Below are 23,335 nucleotides of genomic sequence, written 5' to 3' on the forward strand. Positions count from 1 at the left end.
GTGGGGGCATCCTCTCCTGCAGCCAGGTCTCCGTGGGCAGTCCTCTGGGTACCTTGTTCTACACCCCGGGGGGTCCCCCTGCGTCTCTCCACGCGTCTCCTCAGGCAGCTCAGCACTGCTCCTGGCCCTGCCACCCAGGCCCTGGTCTCTGCACTGAAATCAGGAACCATTTCTGCCCTGGCCAGTTTGCTCAGTGGATAGAGCATCAGCGTGTGGACTAAAAGGTCCCAGGTTCAATTCCGGTCAAGGGCACAGGCCCAGGTTGTGGGCTCGATCCCCAGTGAGGGGCGTGCAGGAGTCAGCCGATCAATGATTCTCTCTCATCATTGATGTTTCTATCTCCCTCCCTCCCTCTCTCTGAAGTCAATAAAAATATATTAAAAAAAGAAGAAATCAGAAGCCATTTCAACTAGAATGTCTCCAGTCTGAAGCCCTGGCCCACGGAAAACAGTGACTATGGCGTTTGCCAGGGGTTGAACTGTGTCCCCCAACCACCACATTCACCCACCGAAGACTGCACCCCAGCACCTGGGTCCTCACAGGTGGAGTAGGTCCTACTGGGGCGGTGGGCCCTCAATCCAAGCTCCCTGGCGCCTCCAGAGGGCGAGAGCGTGGCTGCAGACACCTGGGCTTCCAACGTCCAGCACGACTGTGAGGCTAACCTGCAGCTGGAGCCGCTCCGGTGCGGTGCCGGCCCCGCAAACGCAGGCTTCCCAGAGCCGCTCCCCACGCAGGAACTCGCTGCCTGAGGCCTTGTTCAAGGAGCCTCTCGGTCCCCCAGGGCCTCGGGGAGCTGAGCTGTCTAACCACCTCACCCCACATTTGTTCTATTATTTTCTTCTTATTTTTGTTAATCTTCACCTGAGGATGCTTTTCATAGGTTTTTAGAGAGAGGGAGAGACGGAGAGAAATGCCAACGTGAGGGAGACATTGATGGGCTGCCTCCTGCATGAGCCCCGACCGGGCCCAGGCCGGGGAGGAGCCTGCAACCGAGGTATGTGGCCTTGACCAGAATCGAACCCAGGCCCCATTGGTCCGAAGGCCAGGGCTCTACCTGCTGAGCCACACCGGCTGGGCCCTCCCACATGTATTTTGAACGCACCAGTGGGTAGAGCATCGGCCTGCGGACTGTAGGGGCCCGGGTTCGATTCCAGTCAGGGCACATGCCCGGTTTGCGGGCTCGTTCCCCGGGGCGGTGGGGTGGGTGCAAGAGGCAGCCAATCAATAATTCCCTCTCTCCCTCTCCCTTCTTCTCTTAAATCAAAAATATAAAAAAGAGAAAAAGTTGATTAAAAAGTTAACATTACATAAAACAAAACCAAAGAAACCCGTGACACTGCGGTGCCCTGGACGATGCTCCCACAGCTGAGCCCACTGGCCAGGGCTCGGCCGCTGCTGGGCTGGGCTCTGGCCGGGGAGTGAGCCTGTGGCCACTGTGCTTCCTGAGCTGAGGAGAGGGGCTGGGTGCGGGGTGCGCGGGGAGGGCAGGGCCCGACAGGCTCCATGTCCCGCTGGCCGCGCCTGGCCGAGGTCAGCCCGGGACGGGGGCTGCACCCACACTCTGCCTGGCGCTGGCTTTTGGGCGTCACTGGGTATGGCTCCCCTGGGCAGCCCCAGGCGCGGCGTCCAGGCTGTACGCACAGGTTCCAGGCCTGCCGGCCGGTGTGGCTCAGGGGTGAGCGTCCACCTCTGAACCAGGAGGTCAGGGTGCGCTTCCCGGTCAGGGCACATATTGGGAAAAAAGGCTCCAGCCCCAAACTGGTTCTCCTAGGCTGGGGGTTTGGCTCAGCGGCTGGCACGAGGTCCCCTCTCCCCCACCCTCCTGCCGGGGGAGGGGCACAGACAGAGGCCATCCGTGAGCCAGGAAGCTCACTCTCATCAGAGAATCTGCTGGCGCCTTTTAAAAATATAGATATTTTTATTGATTTCAGAGAGGAAGGGAGAGGGAGAGACATCGCTGATGAGAGAATCACGCATCGCCTGCCTCCTGCAGGCCCCCGGCTGGGGAGCGAGCCCAAAACCCCGGCTCCTGCCCTTGACTGGACTCCAGCCGTGACCTCCTGGCTCCTAGGTCGCCCGGCGGGGCTGGCACCTTTTTTTTTTTTAATTAAATCTTTATTGGCTTCAAAAAATTTTAATGTTTTTATTGATTTTGGAGAGAGGAAGGTAGAGAGAGGGGAACAGCAGTTGACTGCCTCCCATAGGCGCTCGGGCGATGGCACCCGCTGCCCGCGGGCCTCCGGGCTTCGGGCGTCTGGAGCCGCCGGTGGTGCTGGGCGCCACGGCCCCACGCGGAGGGCAGCCGGCGCCCTGTGCCCCGGGCTGCCAATCCGATCGTCTCCCAGGGCAGGCCCCCGCCAGGGCTGAGCCGCTGGGACCGGGGCTGGAGGCCCTAGAAATAGGGGCGCCCCCAGGGGCTGAACTGCGTCACGTCCTCTGGGCCGGGGACCTGTCAGGCTCGGGACTAGACCCCAAAGGGGCCTGGGTTGGTTGTGTGCCTGCTGGGCGCCGCCTGCTGTGTGCCAGCTGCTGGGCGCCGCCTGCTGTGTGCCGCCTACTGTGTGCCGCCTGCTGTATGCCAGCTGCTGTGTGCCGCCTGCTGTGTGCCAGCTGCTGGGCGCCGCCTACTGTGTGCCAGCTGCTGTGTGCCGCCTGCTGGGTGCCGCCTGCTGGGTGCCGCCTGCTGGGTGCCGCCTACTGTGTGCCAGCTGCTGGGCGCCGCCTACTGTGTGCCAGCTGCTGTGTGCCGCCTGCTGGGTGCCGCCTACTGTGTGCCAGCTGCTGTGTGCCGCCTGCTGTGTGCCAGCTGCTGGGCGCCGCCTACTGTGTGCCAGCTGCTGTGTGCCGCCTGCTGGGTGCCGCCTGCTGGGTGCCGCCTACTGTGTGCCAGCTGCTGTGTGCCGCCTGCTGGGTGCCGCCTGCTGGGTGCCGCCTGCTGTGTGCCAGCTGCTGTGTGCCGCCTGCTGGGTGCCGCCTGCTGGGTGCCGCCTACTGTGTGCCAGCTGCTGGGCGCCAAGGTCCGCCTGGGCCATCGCACCTGCCAGGCGCCTCGGGGCAGAGGGTCCGCCGGGCACGTGGGTCGTGGGCAAGGGCGCCCTGGACACCGCGGCATCGCGCGGGGGCGGGGCCTCCTCCCTCCCCCTCCCTCCCTCCTCCTCCCTCCCCTTCCCTCCCCCTCCCTCCCCCTCCCTCCGGGGCGGGGCTCGGGGCCGCGGGGCGGGGCGGGGCCGGTGTTCCCGCGGGTCGCCGAGACGGGCTGCACTCGAGCCCCGCGTTTCCGGCCGGCGGCCCAGCTGCGCGTCCGTCCGTCCAGCGCTCGCCATGGCCGCGCCGGCGCCGCGGGTGCTGCTGCTGCTGCTGCTGCTGCCTCCGGGGGGTGAGCCTGGGGCCCGGCCGCGGGGGGGCGGGGGGCGGCAGCCACGGCCTCGCCGGCGGCCCGAGCCTAGCAGCGCCCCCAGAGCTCCCCAGCCGGACCCCGAACCCGAGTGTTAGCCAACCTCGGCCTGACCCCCGCCCCTGACCCCGGACCCCAGGCTGCCGCCGTCATCGTCTCCGGGAGCTGGGGTGGCGGCTGGTCCCGGATGTCCGGGGGTGGCCCCCCGGGGCTGGGGGCGACGCCCTGCCCTCCCTCGGCCTCTGTTTGGGCCGGAGCCCCGCCCTGGCCCCCCCCCACCCCCCCCAGGCCTGTGATCCGGAGACAGAACTGCCCCGGTGTTGGTTGGTTGACTGTAAATTCTTTTAAAATGATTGATTCTGGAGAGAGGAGGGGGGACGGAGAAACAGGGGTTTGCTGACCTGCCCGGTGCCTTCGCGGGCTGGACCTCCTAAGGCCTGAGGGCTGCACCCCAGCCTGGGCCTGGGCTGACTGTGGCCCGAAGATCTGCAGGGGGGGCCGGGCTGGGCCGTTAGGGTGAGGGATTGGCACCCCCAGCCCCAGCCCAGGAAGCCGGCGGGGAGGGGACTTCCTCAGGGAAAGGGCCTTATTTCCTGGGGGGCTGGGTGGGAACTGAGCGGGCAGAGCCTGGCCCGGGGAGCCTCGAACGAGTGTGCGAGGGTCAGAGGACACAGTCGCGGGCTCTGGGCCGAGGGGCACAGGTGTGTTTGGCCCCAGCGAGCTCTGGGCCATGCTGAGTGCCCGCCGGCCTGGGGCTGGCTGGCCTGTCCCACCCGCTGCCCTCAGCTGTGCCCCGAGCAGGACTCTGTCTGGAGCTGCCAGGGACGGAGGAGGGCCTCCCACTGCCTCCGTCCATAGCTCTTCCCACGGTCACTCCGTGGGCGGCCGCTTGCTCTCCGATGGCCCCAGGTACCAGGTGCCCTGACCAGGCCCGGCTCTGGCGTCTCCAGGTGACAGCGCCACCCCTCAGGCCTCTCCCCAGCCTGCCAGTCGTTGGCGTCTCAGGGGACCGGCTGGCTCCCTTGGGGACCTGTCCAGGCGGAACCCTGCACTGCCCGTCCTGCCGGCGGGCACCGGCCCTGTGCTGCGGTGGCTTCAGGATGCGTGGGAATGCGGCTGTAGCCTCTGGCTGGGAGGTTGCAGACCTCCTGTCCCCCGAAGTCCTGGGCCATTGTCCACACTGTCCTGCGGCTCTGTCCTCATCCCACCTGTGTGTCCGAGAGCCTGGGGACGGTTCTGGGCCTCGGAGCCCTGGCCCCCGAGGGCACGCGCATTGCCCAGGCACCGCTGCAGCCCCGCGCAGGGCTGGGCCCAGGAACACCTGTGGGTGTGACTGTAGCCGCTGGTGAGTCATCAGGAGACAGCACCCTGAGCGTGCAGCCGGGGCTGGGCCCCTGAATGTGGAGTCCAGCAGGGGCTGAGCTGCTCCCCGAGGGCGGGGAGAGGGGATGAGGATCAAGAACTGGCCGGGCCCTGCCAGGTGGCTCAGCTGGTTGGAGCAGCCTCACGCACACCACCAGGTTGCGGGTTCGATTCCCATCAGGGCACACACCTCAGCTGCAGGTTTGATCCCCAGTTGGGCTAGGGACCCAGTTGGGATGTTTCTCCCTCACATGGATGTTTCTCTATTTCTCTCGCTCTGAAAATCACTAAAAACATATGCTTGGGTGAGGATTAAAAAAATAAATTGGCTGGCCCAGTGCCTGTTCCCCAGCAGCTCGTTCAGCCGCGTGACGGGGGCCTGGGCAGCCCGGAGGAGGCCGTGACGGACGAGGTGTGAGGCGAGGATGGGAACAGGAAGGGGGGCCGAGTGTGGATGGGCTGGGAAGTGGGTTGTCCTTCCAGACCCTCTGCCTCTGGGCCCTGCTCTGTGGGCCGTGGACTTGGCCCTCGCGCCGTGTGCACCGGGAGGGCTGAGGGCACGACTGGCCCAGTCAGGCTCACCTAGAAAGTTCACTCCCCATCACAAGGCAAGCAGGCGGGGCGGGGGGGAGGTTGGGGGGGGGGCGCTGTGCCTGGACGTGGCCGGGGCCTGGCGTGAGGCTTCCCCTTTGGCCACCGGTGAGCAGGCGTCTCCGCTCCAGCCCACAGCGAGGTGTGCATGCCGGCCGGCGGAGACAGCTTCTCCCCCAAGACCTGCCCCGTGTTCTGCTGCGGCACCTGCTACAGCCAGTACTGCTGCTCCGACATCCTGAAGTCCGTCTGGAACAAGGAAGGCTGTGCCGACAATCAGGACAGGTGGGTGTGCCTGGGGTCATGGTGGGATCGCCGGGGGTCACGGTGGGTGCGCCTGGGGTCATGGTGGGATCGCCGGGGGTCACGGTGGGGGCGCCAGCAGGGCTGAGCAGGGAGGGGAATGGCCTTGCCCCTCTGGCTTCTCAGCCCTTTCAAGATGGTGGAGGACACCCGGCCCGTGTGGCTCAGTGGAACGTGAGCGTCCACCTAGGAACCGGGAGGTCAGGGTTCGATTCCCGGTCAGGGCACAGGCCCGGGTTGCAGGCTCCATCCTCAGTAAGGGGCAGGCAGGGGGCAGCCGATACATGATTCTCCCTCATCATTGATGTTTCTTTCTCTCCTTCTCCTTTCTTCTCTGAAATCAGTAAGAAATTAAAATTAAAAAAATAAACGATGGAGAGGGCATTGGGCCAGGGGGGCTGGACGCCCACACCCTGCTCCGTTCGCCCCTCGCCCGCTCTCCCCTCCCCGGAGGCCCCGCTCACCCAGCCGGGGCTGAGCAGGGTTCCCCGCTGGTCCCGTGCTCGCCCTTGGATGTACTTACACCAGCGTGTCCTCCGGTGGGCACCTGGGCGTGTGTGCCCACAGTACACGCAGGCACCTGGAGGGTTGTATGTGGTTTGTGCAGGTACCATCTTGTGGGCCCTGGAGGGCACGGGGAGGGCAGAGCAGCGACTGGCCCAGTCAGTGTGCCATGCTGTGCCCTCCTGCTGTGGCCCATGGATTCACCCTGCACTTTTTTGTTTTTTTTAGAAAAGTAAAGGTTATTCATTCTTGGGAGTCAGTTATCCTCACGTGCATTTTGGCAGAGTCCAAGGAGTTTCTGCTATTCTGAGAGATATTAAGAACTTTCTCGCTCTCGCTCTCACTCTCTCTGTTAACAGATCTTTTAAAAGAAACACATTTCTGCCTGGCTGGTTTGGCTCGGTGGATACAGTGTTGGCTTGTGTACTGAAGGGTCCTGGGTTCGATTCCAGTCAAGGGCACATGCCCAGGTTGCGGGCTCGATCCCTAGTGGGGGGCATGCAGGAGGCAGCCAATCAGTGATTCTCTCTCATCATTGATATTTCTCTCTCTTCCTCTCTGAAATCAATAAAACTATATTAAAAAGAAAAGAAAAACAATTAAAAAATAAGTAAATAAAAAAAACACATTTCTTCTGGATAAACATCTAGGAGTGGAATTGCTGAGTCATTGAGTGAAGGTGTTCTGTTTTGGCAGATTCTCCCAGTTTTGTTTTTTTAAGTGCATACACACACACACACACACACACACACACACACGTATGTATGTATAATTGATTTCAGAGAGAGAGAGAAACATCAATGATGAGAGAGAATCATGGATCGGCTGCCTCCTGCACGTCCCCGAGTAGGGATTGAGCCCACAACCCAGGCATGTGCTCTTGGCCGGAATCGAACCTGGGACCCTTCAGTCCGCAGGCTGACGCTCTATCCATGGAGCCAGCCGGCCTGGGCGAGAGAGGACGTTTATGAAGCTGGGACAGCGGAACAGGAAGGGCTGGGACAGAAAAGCAGCAGGAAGGGGCCCAGGCGGGGCTGCCCTTGGCTCACGGGGAAGTCAGAGAGAAGGGGGCCTGGGAGACAGGGTCAGGGGTCAGCCCTGGACGAGCTGCTGCTGCCCGTTGCTCCCTTGGTTGCAGGCCTCGTGGGGACCCTTAGAACTCAGGGAGGAAAGAAACCCGCTGAGAAAGAGGGGGGACGGCCTGGGGGCTCCAGAGGGAGCCGCTGGCTGCTTCCCCTGCTTCCCACGGCTGCAAGCTTCACCGAGGTCCTGTTTTCCTCCCTTGAAGGGCAGGTCTGCTGGTGTCAGGTTTTCCTGGGCTTTGTTTGTCTGAAAATGCCTTTATTCCCCTTCCTTCTGAAAGGGTATTTTCTTACGGTTACAGATTTCTGGGTGGGCAGTGATCAACGTCTTTCAGTACCTTAAAGCTTTTACTCCGTTGTCCCCTGGTGTCTGTGGTTCCGGTGGAGAAAGCAGCTGCCAGCGAGCGGTGTTACTGCTCCTTTGCGAGGGGGCGTGCCTTTTCTCTGACTGCTTCTAAGACGTGCTCCCGGGAGGTGCCGAGGCGTGGTTTTCTTTGAGTTTCCGCTGCTTGAGGTCTGCAGCGCTCCGGCGCCATGGCTTGTTGCTCACCAGCTTCGGGAAACGGGCAGCCAGGTCCCTGAAAGGGTTGCGTCTGCCCCGCTCCCTCCTTCCTCTCCGTCTAGGTCCCCTGTCAGGCCTTCTGCGAACTGTCCTCCCGTCTCACCGACTGAGTTCTCTGTTGGCATCGACCATCCCTTTGTGTCCTTGGGCTTCAGTTTACGTACGTTGGTTTTGACCCGCCCTCCCGTTCACGGATTATACCCTTAGCTGTGTCTAATCCTTCCTTTTTTCTTTTTCAATGTTTTGTTACATCCTCACCTGAGGATGTTTTTCCATTGGTTTCCAGGGAGAGAGGAAGAGAGAGGGAAAGACGGAGAGAAACATGGATGTGAGAGAAACACATCGATGGGTTGCCTCTTGCACTCGCCCTGACCGGGGCCCGGGCCGGGGAGGAGCCTGCAACCGAGGTACCCGCCCTTGACCGGAATGGAACCCAGGACCCTTCGGTCCGCAGGCCGAGGCTCTATCTGCTGAGCCACACCAGGAGGCTCTCATTATTAATCGGCTGTATTATTTTTTAATCTTAGAATTTTATTATTATTATTTTAAATATTTCAGTTTCTCTTGAATTGTTCCAGCTTTTCTTTAATCTCCTTGAACAGTGTGTCGTGTTGTTTAATGTCAGCGTCTGGCGCCCCGGGTTGGAGGCCCCCGCATTCCTGTTGTCCGTAGTGTCTGTTGTTTTCTGTTCAGGCTGTCGGGTCGGGCGATCCTGGACATTTTGGATTGTGTGTCTGACATGGCGTCTGCCAAGTGGACTGTAGAAACGTGGAGCTTGGGGTCTCCTCCCGGGGGCACTGCAGGGGCCTTTGTCAGGGCCCCGGGCGCTCAGAGCAGCCGCCCGATGGCGGAGACCAGAGGGAGGGGGAGAAGCGGGCTGTCTCCTCAGTGTCCCCCTTCCTCATGGGGGGCAGCTTCCCAGGCTGAAGTCTAAGTGGTGGGCTTTGTTGGGGCCTCCCACCCGGTGGGCTCTGGGTTTCGTCCTCCCGCTTGAGGCTTTGGGAGGCTCTGCCCAGCCTTGCGGCTGCCACCTGACATTGGTGATGCCCCCGGGAGAGAGTTTCAGGTACCAGACTCACCCCATGGATTTTCCGTCCCAGCCTTCCCACCACTGGGCCCCAGCTGGGTACTCCCCACTATGCCATTGTTTGCCAAAGCTTGCACACTGATTTTTTAAAATATATATATTTTATTGATGTTTTACAGAGAGGAAGGGAGAGGGACAGAGAGTTAGAAACATCAATCAGCTGCCTCCTGCGCACTCCCTACTGGGGAGGTGCCTGCAACCAAGGTACATGCCCTTGACCAGAATTGAACCTGGGACCCTTCAGTCTGCAGGCTGATGCTCCATCCACTGAGTCAAGCTGGTTAGGGCCACACTGATTTTTTGAAAAAATATATTTTTATTGATTTTAAATATATTTTAGAGAGAGAGGAAGGGAGAGAAGAAACATCGATATGAGAGAGAACCATGGATCAGCTGCCTCCCCCACACACTCTGACCCAGGATTGAACCCAAAACCTGAGTATATGTCCTTGACCAGAATGAAACCCTGCTGGAGTCCAACCCCAGCGGGTCCAGGGGTCCCCAAAGGTGTGGACGGAGTCGGCGAAGAAGGAATGACACGGAGACAGCGTTCAGTTGATCAGCAGCCTAGCCAGGATCTCTAGCCAGGATCTTCAGCCAAGTTCTGGTCTGGATCTCCAGCGAAGTTCTGGTGTTTATTGTCTTGTTACATCCGTATTTATACCAGTTGATTTTAATCCTGTCAATTTCTATTGCAAAGGTTAGGGCGTTTCTTATCTCCATTCCAGGGAGTAAAGATTATGTAGCTTAAGCGTGATTGTTTGTAGTTAAAGTGATTAACTACCGGCCTGGCACTTAGTTAAGGAGTTTCATCCCCTCCCTGACTCCAGGGAAAAATCCCTACCTGGGGAAACAACCTTTCTCTGAGAGGTGACCTTGGTTAAAACACACAGCGCTAAGGGGAGCAAACATATTAAGAACAGTATGCTATATATGCCAGGTCCCTTGAAACATATGCTGTGCAGATGTTTCTTTCCTGCAGCGACTGTGTCAAGCAGCAAGGATGGACCGGCTTCCGGCAAATTCCCCCTTTTTTATCTTTTAAATGATAGCGCATGCAAATCAGTTGCCACCTCTCAGATTGGGCCGTTTAAGACTTGGAAGAAGAGTGGCAAGCAGTGACAGTGAGCATAGCTATAAACATAGTGGATGGAGCGCACAAGGAGCCCCATTCCTGTAGAAGGTTGCTGGCCTCTTCAGTCAAGGGATTTCAGCTGTCCTCAAGTTGTTGGTTTGATTGTCTTTGTTGGTCTGGCTAGCGGGCGGCATCACTGGCGACGGGCTTCCCGAAGCGTCAGCGAGTTGAAGGGCTGCATCAAAGGGTCCATCAGGGCCGTGCTTGATGGTGGTGTCGGTGTCCGAGGAGGAGTAAGCTGTGCCCTCTGAGTCAGCTGATATAGAAGATGGGGGGTAGTAGAGAGAAAAAGAAGAGAAAGCAAAAGAACTACAAGGCATGGAAGTGTTTAGAAAAAAAGAGGGAGAAGAAAGGGAAGAAGGCAGCACCCTGACACAGCCCTTTCCTTCAGCTGCCCCTTTCCCTGTGGTCCAAGGTAGAAATGGGAAACAAGTCCTGTTGCAGTAAGAGGGCAGCTGCTGTCAGCCAGTCTCTGTCTTTACCTGGGTCCTGATCTGAGCTGGGCATGGGAAGCGGGAAGCAGCCATGGGGACAGGAGACCTTCCTCAGAAGGGGCGAGTGTTCAAGCCCCTGAACCATTGGGGGGGTGAGGATCTGTGCCCCACCTCTGTTGAACCCCAAGTTCTCTCCTACTGGGCCCCCCCGACTGTGCCTGTCTTAGGTTGCCCCACCCTGTGGGGTCTTACCCATCTTTGACTACCAGCCATCTCTGGGCCAAGTATGGTGATGTGAGGTTCAGTTCTGTCTCCTTGGTAGCCTATGTCCCGCTGGCCTCCATGCCCAGCAACTGCCTTGGGATCCCCTTGCCTGCTTGCGGGGCCCCGGCATGATCACATATCTTGGGGAACCCAGGTTTCTTCTCCATGGAGGGCCCAGCTCACGCTATTGGGTGAGAGACAGATCAATGGTACCAGCCACCATGAGGCTTCAACCTCAGCATGAACAGAGAGCTCAGGCAACGGCTATGGGCAATTGGATTGTAAGAAGACGGTCCCTCTTGACACAAGGGTTAGAGGGGCCAATACAGGACAAAGGAGAGTCCCGGAACAGGGCTTTCTCAGCCCAGGATGTCAGGCTCTTGGCACAGGACAACTCCATGTATGGGACATATACCAAACACCCCTAGTCACGGCATGAAAGGGAGGTGCCCTTCCTGGAACAGTAGGGTAGGGAGATTCTAGAAAAGGCTGTGTTCAGGAAAGAAGGAGAAAGGCCAAAGAACCAGCAAACAAGTAGTTAGATTTTAAAGAAAGGGAAAAGGAAAGGAGATGTGGGGCAAAGCTGGGACATGTGGAAAGACAAAAAGGAGGCACATGTGATCCTCCCAATGGACAGATTGTTCCAGCTCAGGGCTGCACATCTGCTGCAGACGGGCACTGGTCAGGTGTGCTATGATGAGGCAGAGATGGAGGGCGGTGAGACATAAGGTCAGACTAGACGGTCTGGAATCCACACAGGTGAGTCTGCGTCCTGTGGAAATATACAAGCATATCCTCTCCCCCAGGTTAAAAGTACATCAGGTCCCTTCCAGGCTCCTGTAAGCAAGTCTCTCCATTTGACGAGGGCTTTAGGTTTAGTTAGATCAGGGTTCCAATGCCTGTACATCGGGGAATTTCCCTCAGAATCTACATTTAGTATATTAATTACAAATAGAGTATGTTGTAGAACATGATGAGGAGAGGAATATTTAAACTCATTTTCTTGTAATATTTTGTAACAGGAGTAAATCAAACACTGCTGGGGCTATATAATAGAACTCCCATTTGAGACAAGATATCTCTTCCCCATAATGTAAAGGGGATAGTCGTAATTACACAGGGACAGAATGTTCCTGAATGTTGATCTTCATCAGCCCAAGTTAGAATCTGAGAACTCTTTTTTACGTTAGATGCCTTGCCTAGTCCTACTAGGGAAGTGGAGGTGGTGTGCATGGGCCATGAAGAGGGCCAATCCTTCTCTGCTATGCAGGAAACATCTGCTCCTGTATCCAATAGACCTTCAATTGGTTTTCCCTGAATTTGTAAAATTTTTGTAGGTCTAGTAGCATGGATTTCTTGTATCCAAAATGCTGCATCGCTAGATCCAAAGCCTCCGGCCCCTCTAGCTTCCTGGGTAACGGCTGTCCCTATTTTATGTATTGGTAACAGGAGTAATTGGGCAATTCTCTGGTTGGGCTGAATCTGTGTAGTTGTGGTGGGTGGGGAAAGTAAAATCTGTATTTCTCCTGTGTAGTCTGCATCAACAACTCCTGGGATGACTAAGATCCCCTGTAACGAGGTGGAGCTCCGTCCTAATATTAAACCTACGGTTCCCTCAGGCAGCGGCCCAGACACTCCTGTAGGAATGGCTGCTACTGGCGAGTCTGGGGTTAGTACTGCATGGGTGGTTGAGTGGAGGTCCAATCCTGCACTGCCTGGGGTTGCCTTGAAGAGGTCACTGACTGATCGAAATTTGCAGAGGGGTTGAAGGTTGATGCCCCTATTATTGCAGGGGCCTGGGGCTGGCCCCTTCTCAAGTTTCCCAATTGAGGTGAGGGGATATAACCTCTTTGGGAGCTATTTGTAGAGTTTAAAGGCCGATCATTTTTACGGTATCTTGATCTACATTCCTTTGCCCAATGGAATCCTTTCTGACATCGGGGACAAACGGTTTTTGGAGGATTAATATTATTCCCTAATGTATTTTCAGGCTGTCGAGGAGCTTGCCATCTGGCCTGAGTATTATTATTTTTATTTGGGCATTCTCTGCTAAAGTGCCCAGATAAGCCACAAGAGTAGCAGTTCATATTTCTTTTATTACCTGTATTATTGCTGGCTTGTCCTATACCCTGTACATATTGAGGGTATGTCTCCCAGGATGTCAGGATGAGAGCTGCAGCTATAGCTACACCCTGTATAAATGCTGGACTTACATCAGCACACTGTTTTATAAAATCATTTATAGTTCCTGTTCTGCAAATCAGCCTTAATAAAGCCTGACAGGTATTATTAGCATTTTCAAAAGCCAGTTGTTTGATTAGGATATCGGCTGCCTCTTTGTTATTGATTACTCTCTTGACTGCCTGTATGAGGCGAGAAAGGAAATCCTGATATGGTTCCTCGACCTTCTGTTTAACCTCTGTAAGGGTGGTTGTTTTTCCTGCTGTATAAGGTAGGGGTTTCCAGGCATTTACTGCACAACTGGTTACTTTAATAAGTGCCTCTGTGGGCATATACATTTGTTCCTGAGCCGTGTTAAAATCACCTTCTCCTAATATCATGTCTAGGGTTATTCCTTTTCTGGAATTTTTGCTAGTGGCTATAGCTCTCTTAGCAAGATCATCATATTCAGTTTTCCATAATAAGTAATCGCCTCCTGAGAGACAGGCTTTACAAACCTGTGACCAATCATAAGGAGTCATCCATTTACTGGCTAGGGTTTCTACCAAGGTTTGTGTGTAAGGAGCTAGAGGTCCATATTCAGAGCAGGCCAATTTTAATTCTTTAAGTACTTTGTAAGGTATAGGCTCCCAGGTGGGGTTTTCGTCCTCACCAGACTCATTCTCATATGCAACTGGGAAGCAGAGTGAGAATTCAAGATCTCCATTAGCTTCAGCTTCTCTTATCGCCCTTTGAAATTTAGACATGGAGCTCATAGGAGCCACAGGACCTGGTTTAGGCTTCCTTTCTAATTTGGGGAGCCTGTTTTGAATGGGAGGGCCTCTCTCCTCTCTACTGACTGGAAAGGACCAATGGTCATGTTTATGATATTTATTCTCCTTCCGATCAGCAGGCATAGCTACCTTGCTTTTAGATTGAGCTGGAGACAATAATGATGTATCCTCTCTAGGTGGAGCCGAGGGACTATTTAAAGTTTGAGAAAGTTCAACCGTTTTTGCCTCTGGTGCCAAGGTGTCACAAATTGAATTCCAGAAAGAGAAGGTATCTGCCGGGACCTTCTCAGATCCATGGTAGCTGTAATAGTTCTTTAATTGCTCTCCTTCTTTAGTCCTAGTTTATAAATTAACAGTTCCATCCTCTGGAAGCCATTGACATACTTCTTCTATAAAACTTTTTGTCTGACTGGGAGTAACCTTAACTCCTCTGCTAGCAAGCATATGCGTTAAAAGATTAATACAGAGTCTTTTTTCTTTAGACTCAGTATGACCCATCTTGTCAATCTAAGTTCTGTACTAACTACCCGCTTACCCTACTTATCCTCTATAGGGCGGGTCTGCAGCACCCTACGGTGCAGTCCTATCTGTCCCAAGTACGGGGGGACTTACCTAAGGGTCCCTGTTCGGGCGCCAGATGCTGGGGTCCAACCCCAGCGGGTCCAGGGGTCCCCAAAAGTGTGGACGGAGTCGGCGAAGAAGGAATGACACGGAGACAGCGTTCAGTTGATCAGCAGCCTAGCCAGGATCTCTAGCCAGGATCTCCAGCCAAGTTCTGGTCTGGGATCTCCAGCGAAGTTCTGGTGTTTATTGTCTTGTTACATCCGTATTTATACCAGTTGATTTTAATCCTGTCAATTTCTATTGCAAAGGTTAGGGCGTTTCTTATCTCCATTCCAGGGAGTAAAGATTATGTAGCTTAAGCGTGATTGTTTGTAGTTAAAGTGATTAACTACCCGCCTGGCACTTAGTTAAGGAGTTTTATCCCCTCCCTGACTCCAGGGAAAAATCCCTACCTGGGGAAACAACCTTTCTCTGAGAGGTGACCTTGGTTAAAACACACAGCGCTAAGGGGAGCAAACATATTAAGAACAGTAGGCCATATACGCCAGGTCCCTTGAAACATATGCTGTGCAGATGTTTCTATCCTGCAGCGACTGTGTCAAGCAGCAAGGATGGACCGGCTTCCAGCAGAACCCGGGACCCTTCTGTCCGCGGGCTGACACTCAACCCACTGAGCCAACCCGGCCAGGGTGCGGCTGTTATTATTTTTAAAATCTCTGTTGTACCTACAGCCACTTCCCCTTCTTTCCTTCTGCATGTTTTTCCTTTGGTATCATTTCCCCTTTTCACGGCTGTTAGTCTTGCCAGATGTCTTCCCGCTTCGGTTCTCTTCTTCTCTGACTTTCTGCGGCCGCTCTCTTTAACTTTGCACTTACCTTTCTTAAGTCCTTCCTTCTGTGGGAGTTCGCACTATTTTTCCCCACCTTCTTGAGTGTAATACCATCTCACTATTAAAGTTCTGTTCCTTCAGGATTTATTTAACCCACTGGGTGTTTTGTTTTTTTAATTTAAATATTTTTGTACCAGATTAATTCATTTCCAAGGTCTGAGTTATTTTTGGCATTTTTTTTAACACTGTGGCATTGTAATCTTCTATTACTGATTTTAAAAATATATATTTTATTGATTTTGTTACAGAGAAGAAGGGAGAGGGATAGTTAGAAACGTCGATGAGAGAGAAACATCGATCAGCTGCCTCCTGCACACTCCCTACTGGGGATGTGCCCGCAACCAAGGTACATGCTCTTGACCAGAATTGACCCTGGGACCTTTCAGTCTGCAGACTGACGCTCTACCCACCAAGCCACGCCAGTCAGGGCCTGTTACTGATTTTTAACTCCATCCCATTGTGGTCAGAGAAGGTACTTTGTATGACAGCTGTCTTTTCAAATCTGTTGGGACTTGTGTTGTGGCCTCAGGTGTGGTCTGTCCTGGGGACGGTCCCGTGTGCACTTGAGAAGAATGCATGGCATTGTCGCCCGAGACCCTGGGAGTGTGCGGGCCATCCGCCCTCAGGATGCCCGGCCCCGTCCCGGGTTGGCTCCTGTGCGAGCTCCGTGCGCTAACGCGTGTGTGTGTGTGTGTGTGTGTGTGCGCGCGCGTGCACGCGCGCACGCTCCTGGCGTGCTGGCGGGGTGGGTTGTGTTAATCATGGGCTTTCCTCTTTGCAGCTTGGCCAGTGTCAGGAATAACATGGTGGAGACGTCGCTGAAGTACACCGACATAGACACCAACCCCCTGCCAGGGTAAGTACAGCCAGCAGGTTGGGGTGTCTTTCTGGCGGAGGTGTCAAGGGGGCTCAGGGGGAGTGGGGACGGGGGCTGGGAGGAGACAGAGTCACGGGGTGGAGCCCCCCAAAAGCGTCCCCTGGGAGCCCTCACCATGTCTTGATCCTTATGCTGGGAAGTTGTATCCTTATCATTGTGTTGGGGCTGGGAGTGACCCTGGTTGGGGGTTGGGATTTGAAAGGCCAAGGGTGGGTGTTCACATTGACTCAGTGACGGGCGGGCGCACCGAGCAGAGGGGGACACAGTGCTGGGTGATGGTGGTGCGTGTACGGGGCGGGCGCACAGAGCAGGGGGGGACACAGTGACGGGTGATGGTGGTGCGTGTACGGGGCGGGCGCACTGAGCAGAGGGGGACACAGTGCTGGGTGATGGTGGTGCGTGTACGGGGCGGGCGCACAGAGCAGGGGGGGACACAGTGCTGGGTGATGGTGGTGCGTGTACGGGGCGGGCGCACAGAGCAGGGGGGGACACAGTGCTGGGTGATGGTGGTGCGTGTACGGGGCGGGCGATGGGGCAGGGGGGGACACAGTGACGGGTGATGGTGGTGCGTGTACGGGGCGGGCGATGGGGCAGGGGGGGACACAGTGACGGGTGATGGTGGTGCGTGTACGGGGCGGGCGCACAGAGCAGGGGGGGACACAGTGCTGGGTGATGGTGGTGCATGTACGGGGCGGGCGCACAGAGCAGGGGGGGACACAGTGCTGGGTGATGGTGGTGCGTGTACGGGGCGGGCGATGGGGCAGGGGGGGACACAGTGACGGGTGATGGTGGTGCGTGTACGGGGCGGGCGATGGGGCAGAGGGGGACACAGTGCTGGGTGATGGTGGTGCGTGTACGGGGCGGGCGCACTGAGCAGGGGGGGACACAGTGACGGGTGATGGTGGTGCGTGTACGGGGCGGGCGATGGGGCAGAGGGGGACACAGTGCTGGGTGATGGTGGTGCGTGTATGGGGCGGGCGCACTGAGCAGGGGGGGACACAGTGACGGGTGATGGTGGTGCGTGTACGGGGCGGGCGCACTGAGCAGGGGGGGACACAGTGCTGGGTGATGGTGGTGCGTGTACGGGGCGGGCGCACTGAGCAGAGGGGGACACAGTGACGGGTGATGGTGGTGCGTGTACGGGGCGGGCGCACTGAGCAGGGGGGGACACAGTGCTGGGTGATGGTGGTGCGTGTACGGGGCGGGCGCACTGAGCAGGGGGGGACACAGTGCTGGGTGATGGTGGTGCGTGTACGGGGCGGGCGCACTGAGCAGGGGGGGACACAGTGCTGGGTGATGGTGGTGCGTGTACGGGGCGGGCGCACTGAGCAGGGGGGGACACAGTGCTGGGTGATGGTGGTGCGTGTACGGGGCGGGCGATGGGGCAGGGGGGGACACAGTGACGGGTGATGGTGGTGCGTGTATGGGGACGGGCGATGGGGCAGGCTCCCGGCACATCCGGGAAGGCCAGGCAAACCAGCTTCCCCTTTCACCTTTTGTACTCTTTTTGCCATGAAATCCAGGTAATCCTTTATCTTCTTTGGGCCCCATTTCACCCTTTAATCTTGGCATTCCTGAAGCCCAGGAAAACCAGGAAGTCACATATATCTGTATCTATCTACCTATAAACCCATATATCTGTATCTATCTGTCTATCTATTTTAAATGTTTTTAGTGATTTTATTGAAGAGAGAGGGACAGAGAGATTGAAACATTGATGAGAGAGAAACATCGATCGGCTGCCTCCTGCACAGCCCCCACTGGGGATCGAGCCTGCAACCTGGGCATGTGCCCTGACACCCACATTTAATTATCTCCGTATTATGCGTGGGCCCTTTGAGCCATAAGCCTCTCTGGTATAAAAGATACACTAGCCCTGGCCGGTTTGGCTCAGTGGACAGAGCGTCGGCCCGCAGACCGAAGGGTCCCAGGTTCGATTCCGGTCAAGGGAACGTATCCTGGCCCTGATCAGGGCCCGTGCAGGTGGCAACCAATGAATGTGTCTCTCTCCCTCCCTCCCACTTTCTCAAAAAAAAAAAAAAATCAATGGAAACATAGGGTCCGAGAGGATTAACAAAACAAAGCAAACAAATAAGACGCCGGCCTTAGGCCTGAAGAGCGTGGCTGGAGGAGGGGGTGGTTCTGTGGACAGTGGCCCCGCGGCCTCTGGTCATGAATCCCGAGTGGGCAGGTCCCCTTTCTGCGAAGAGGCTTCTCTTTCTGTTTTGTTTTATGTTTCAGGGAGGAGGGGGGAGGAGGGGGGGAGGGGAGAAGCGAGGATGGGCCCCCAGAGGCTCACCGCCCCGTGCAGGTCCCCCCAGGGCGCACCGGCTGTGGCTTTAAGAGGCCCCAGCTTCCTGCTCTGACGTCAGGGGAGGCAGGGCCAGGGGTTCACTTTCCTTTTCCCCGAAAGAGGTGTCGAAAGAGGCGGCGAGAGGAAAGGGGAGGAGATGACACGGAGTGACAGGATGGGAGCGGGGAGTCGGCGGAGGACCTGAGTGAGGGAGGCTGACATGGGGTGAGCCTGGGCACCGCGTGTGTGTGGCACGGACGGACGGACGGACGGGGGAGCCAGCGCCGCCTGCCCTCCCGGGCACAGCCTGGGGGAGTGTGTCTCCCTCCTGGCGATGCGGGGCCTCGGCGGCGGGAAGGCGCCTGCTGGCCGGCCGCACGCCCCGCGAGTGCGGGCACTTGGGGTGCAGCGTAAGGGTCTGTCCATCTGCCCCCCCCCCCCCAGGCGCCGCCTGGGCCGAGGAACCCCCGGGGCAGGGGCCCTGTCGGCCCTGAAAGCCCGAGCGGTGACCCTCGGCCCAGCCTGCTTCCTGGGAGAGCCTGGCTCTCGGCGGGGCCGGCGGGGGGCCCTTCGTTTTCCCACCGGGAGGCCCAGGGGTGCGGGGTGCACGTGAGCACCTGGCGCGGGCACCCCGGGACGGCCCTGCCCGGATGGGAGTCTGCAGCGCCGAGGCCGGCCCCTCCCCTCCCGCTGCCCCGGCTCCGCGTCCCGGCCGGTGGGCTCCGGGCAGGACTAGTCCGTCTCGCCCATCACCGAGCCTTTGGCGTGAAGCACAGCGCCGGCTGCGGTTTGCGGTCGATGACCAGGCGCTGGGGGTTGGCGGTGGACGAGACGGGGCGCCGGGCGGGGGGTGAGGGGGGGCAGACTCAGCCGGTCCGCCCGGAGGAAACCGAGGTTGGGGTTCCAGCCACACACCCGGAAGCGCCCCGCCCGCGCAGCCCAGCGTTTCCTCCTTGGGGGGGCGCCCGGGGGGGCGGGGTCCTGGCTGGGCCGAGGCCCCGGGTCATGCCGGCTCTTTGGCAGGTCCGGGGCCACCATAGCCATCGGCCTGACCATCTTTGTGCTCTTCATTGTCACCATCATCGCCTGCTTCACCTGCTCCTGCTGCTGTTTGTACAAGATGTGCTGCCGCCCCCGCCGTAAGCACGTCCCGAGGGAGCGCCCGGGCCCTGATTGGGTTACCTGGAGGGAGGGCGGGGCCACGGGCGCCCAGGGCCCTGATTGGGTTACGCTGGAGGGAGGGCGGGGCCACGGGCGCCCAGGGCCCTGATTGGGTTACGCTGGAGGGAGGGCGGGGTCAGGAGCGCCCAGGCCCTGATTGGGTTACGCTGGAGGGAGGGCGGGGCCATGGGCGCCCAGGGCCCTGATTGGGTTACGCTGGAGGGAGGGCGGGGCAAGCCGAGGGTCCTGACAGATTCTCTCCACAGCGGTTGTGACCACCACCACGTCCACCACGGTGGTGCACGCCCCCTACCCTCAGCCTGCAAGCGTGCCACCCAGCTACCCCGGGCCGTCGTACCAGGGCTACCACCCCATCGCCCCCCAGCCAGGGATGGTGGCGGCACCCTACCCGACGCAGTACCCACCCCCGTACCCCGCCCAGCCCGTGGGCCCGCCTGCCTACCACGAGACCTTGGCTGGTGAGTCCAGTGCCGCTCTGACCCTGCCCGGCTCCGGCTCCCGCTCCCGCGGCGCCCGCAGCCACTCTGCCCTCTCTGTTTCCAGGGGATGCAGCCATGGCCTATCCTGCCAGCCAGCCTCCTTACAACCCAGCCTACATGGACCCCCCGAAGGCCACCCGCTGAACGCACTGCATCTCTGGCTGCCACTTGATGCGGCGCGCGCGTGTGTGCGCGTGTGTCCACGTGTGTGCGTGCTTGTGTGTCCATGTGTGTGCGTGCTTGTGCGGCTATGCAGGCACAGCCTTTCAACCTGTGCGGTGTGTGTGTCCTGTTTGTACACGTGATGATGACAAGGTGGGGATGAGCCTCACCAGAGTTGCTGGAACCGTCCTTTGATCTCTTCCTCACTTCAAATTATGCTTCCCTGAAATCCCAAGCAAAACTCAAAGAATGGGGTGAGCTCCTGGCCAGACCGCCCGGGAGACCGGGGGTCGTCACTAGGACAGCCCCGCCTTTTGTGGGCAGCGAGCGCACATGCTCGGGCTCCGCAGTGGCCAGCCCGCTTGAGGCCATGCCTGCCCCCAGGTGTGGCCTCCCTCACAGAACAGAGCTGCGGGGCGGTGGGTGGGGCCGGGGTAAGCTGGGTTTTGATCCCATCGTTCCCTGGAGCCAGGCCCTGGGACCACCTGGAGGCCGCATCCGCCTCGGTGCTGCTGCCCCGGCCCCCGACACAGGTGGACAGGGTGGCCGCTGTCCACCTACACACTCAGGTGTCCTCCCTGCAGTGTCTTCGTTGTACTTTTATCCAAACTTTTTTTTGCCTCTTTTGTTTTAAAATGTATGTGATAGTTGCTGAGGCTGAAACCCCTGGGCCCCAGAGGGACATTGGCCCAGAGGAGAGGGACCATCTGACCTGACAATTCCCGTCTCCCTCACACCAGCTCCTGGAGCCTCGTTCCATTGTCCTGGCAGCAGGGACACTGGGCCACCAGCCTCTGAACCAAGGTGGGGGGCCCCGGGTGGCTGCTGGCCCAGATACGAATACCTCAGTGTCCCCGTCCCTCTGACTGTCTCGCCAGATCTGTCTCAACTTTGTACTGTTGATGCGTTTCTGAGTCTGGGAGCTGTATGTTGGTTTATAATAAATGCAGACATTTTGAGCTACTGGCCCTTCCTTCTTTAAAAATTGACTTTTAGAAGATGGGAAAGGAACATCAACGCAAGAACAAATCATTTGGCTGCCTCCTGCATGCCTCCTGCCTCCTACTGGGGATCAAGCTGGCAACCCGGGCATGTGCCCTCACCAGGAGTTGAACCAGCAGCCTTTTGGTGCCCAGGAGGTCGCTCCACCAACTCAGCTGCACCGGCCAGGGCTGCCTGGGGCACTGGGCCTGGTACCGTTTCCATCCAGCACTTGGGCTCAGACGTCTGACCGTCCTGCGAGCGAGGATGAGGGGCGAAGGGACAAGGTTGTGCCGCCTCTGTGCCGTCCCCGGGGCTGAGCGGGGCAGAGGTGCAGGCGCTGCAGCTGCCGAGGAAATGGAGGACGCGAGCGCTCAGTGCGGGGTCTTTATTGTCAGGCTTTCCTCTCAGCTACTGCGCAGCTGAGCCCAGGGACAGCCCGTACAGTGTGGCCAGCGCCACTGTCAGCAAGGCCAGCAGGCTCAGTGGGGCCAGGAGTCCCTCCCTGGGTGAGGACGCGGGGCCCTGCCCTAGGGGAAGGACGCTGGCCCCAAGGCTGCGACGGGCATGCCTGGCTCTGCCCAGGAGCGCCGAGGCCGTGGCAGCAGGCGACCTGGAGGTGGCGCCAGTGGCGGCCGTGGCCCCGTACATGGGCTCGACGGCACTGAAGGGCCTGGCGTGGGCATCCACCCACTGCAGCAGGGCCCGGGGCCGCCACTGGCAGATGCTAAGCAGGGCGAGGACGTCCCCCTCGGCCGTGTGCGAGTCCGGCGGCGCCTGCCCATACAGGCGCGTGTAGATGCTGCCCAGGCTGTAGCTCCTCCGCGGGCCCTGCTCGGGGGGCCGGCCGGCCTGCTCCAGAGCCTTCAGGGCGGCGATGCTATCCACACAGAAGCCACCGTCCAGCGCGCTGGCGAGGCCCAGCATGGCCAGCTCTGCCTGGAGCAGGGGGAAGTCGTAGCGGTCCCCGTTGTGCGCCACAAGGCACCAGGGCTGCGGCTGGCGCTGCAGGAAGGCTCGGAGCAGGTGGACCAGGTCGGCGTCGAAGCACTGGCGCCCATGCGCTACCAGCGTGGCGGTGCTCAGGCCGGTGATCTCGCTGGCCGCAGGGCTGCAGGCCTTCCCTGGCGCCACACACAGGGAGAGCTTGTCCACCACGCGGGGTGGCGGGGGCGCCGTCAGAGGCCGCTGCGGGGCGGGCGGACTCTCCAGGGCACATCTGTGGACGGCCAGCAGGCACAGCTCTGTGATCTTGGGCTGGGAGAAGGGCAGGCCGGTGGCCTCCAGGTCCAGGAAGATCAGGGTCTGCATGGGGCCTGGGGGCGGGGCCTGCGAGCGCATGGTGGATGCCTGCCTGAGCCTGGGAGGACAGAGTGGTGTGAGTGCCCCAGGGACACAGTCTGAGGTGGGGTGGGAGGGGGCAGGCACTGCTCTGGCCCCTGCACAGCTGGTGAGCTCCAGAGCCCACTTTCAGGGCAGGAAGCCAGCGAGTAGGTGGCGTCTGGTGTGAGCAGCTCTCAACTGGGGGAGGTTTGGTTTCTCCCCTAGTACCCACTTAGTCGGGGGTGGGGAGGGGTGGGGGGGGTGGGGGTGGAGCCCTTGGCCTTCCCACCCTGCCCAATCCAGGGTCCTCACTTACCAAGCGGCAGGCAGACCGGTGGGTGGCAGTGACTCCGGCACACGGCACACAGCACACGGCTCTCGCTGCTGGCCCCAGAGGCGGGAAGTGAAACTTAGCCGGAGCCGCCTACAGCTGCTGTGTGACTGGGCCCGCCCTGCCAGTCAGCCTGCCCGGTTCCTCTCTTGCCAACACCCATGCCTCGCAGGCCCTCCCCGCCCCCGACTCCCCAAAGGCCTCAGATCTCTAGCTGTGCCTGCACGGTGCACCGGCCCTCCCACCTGCGAGAGCACGCCAGGACGGGCAGTGGTTCCAGGCCATGGGGAAGGCCCACAGGGACTTCAGCTTGACAGCAGCCCCTGCCCTGGCACTGGGCACCCAGCCTGAGCCCCCTTCCCCAGGGCTGCCTCCTTCCTGGCTGTACAATGGTTTCTTCCCATGGCCTCAGCCCAAAGCCATGACTCAGGACAATTCCACAGGCAGGGCAGGGCTCCTTCCTCCGGGCAGGCTGTTGCCATAGGGACGGCTCCTGCAGCCGGACCGGAAGAAGGATCCAGCCTTCCCTGGTGTAGCTGCTCCATCCCTCCCCCTCGCCAGCACAGACCAGACTCAGGCAAC

At 58.7% G+C, this 23,335-nt stretch overlaps 2 protein-coding genes across 8 annotated transcripts; one reads left to right on the forward strand and one right to left on the reverse strand.

Moving 5' to 3' along the window:
• Positions 1-3,199: 3,199 nt before the first annotated feature.
• Positions 3,200-21,080, forward strand: SHISA5 (shisa family member 5). 7 transcript variants are annotated; one of them, XM_081106033.1, is made up of 7 exons: positions 3,218-3,376; positions 5,479-5,632; positions 14,810-14,925; positions 15,907-15,981; positions 19,319-19,434; positions 19,723-19,935; positions 20,021-21,080. In XM_081106033.1, the coding sequence occupies exons 3-7, from the start codon at positions 14,810-14,812 to the stop codon at positions 20,098-20,100; spliced, it is 600 nt and encodes a 199-aa protein (XP_080962159.1). In that variant the 5' UTR covers positions 3,218-3,376; positions 5,479-5,632; the 3' UTR covers positions 20,101-21,080. The 7 variants fall into 7 exon arrangements, with proteins under 7 accessions (XP_080962158.1, XP_080962159.1, XP_080962156.1 ...); XM_081106034.1 differs by lacking the exon at positions 3,218-3,376 and adding an exon at positions 3,396-3,717; XM_081106032.1 differs by lacking the exon at positions 14,810-14,925 and having other exon boundaries at positions 3,200-3,376; positions 5,486-5,632.
• TREX1 (three prime repair exonuclease 1) lies at positions 21,072-23,335 on the reverse strand. The gene is made up of 2 exons (XM_081106029.1): positions 22,739-23,335; positions 21,072-22,459 (listed from the first exon to the last, which is right to left on the reverse strand). The coding sequence occupies exon 2, from the start codon at positions 22,438-22,440 to the stop codon at positions 21,511-21,513; it is 930 nt and encodes a 309-aa protein (XP_080962155.1). The 5' UTR covers positions 22,441-22,459; positions 22,739-23,335; the 3' UTR covers positions 21,072-21,510.

The sequence above is a fragment of the Myotis nattereri genome, assembly GCF_964212035.1.
Source record: "Myotis nattereri genome assembly, chromosome: 14".
Classification (NCBI taxonomy): Eukaryota; Metazoa; Chordata; class Mammalia; order Chiroptera; family Vespertilionidae; genus Myotis; species Myotis nattereri.

Bases quoted from the DNA above. Each gene is read 5' to 3' on its own strand.
- SHISA5 (XM_081106030.1), top strand. From the start codon at position 3,322: ATGGCCGCGCCGGCGCCGCGGGTGCTGCTGCTGCTGCTGCTGCTGCCT. The intron at 3,377-5,478 runs GTGAGCCTGGGG...TCTCCGCTCCAG, and splicing joins GCTGCTGCTGCCTCCGGGGG to CCCACAGCGAGGTGTGCATG. The intron at 15,982-19,318 runs GTAAGTACAGCC...GCTCTTTGGCAG, and splicing joins GACACCAACCCCCTGCCAGG to GTCCGGGGCCACCATAGCCA.
- TREX1 (XM_081106029.1), bottom strand. From the start codon at position 22,440: ATGCGCTCGCAGGCCCCGCCCCCAGGCCCCATGCAGACCCTGATCTTC.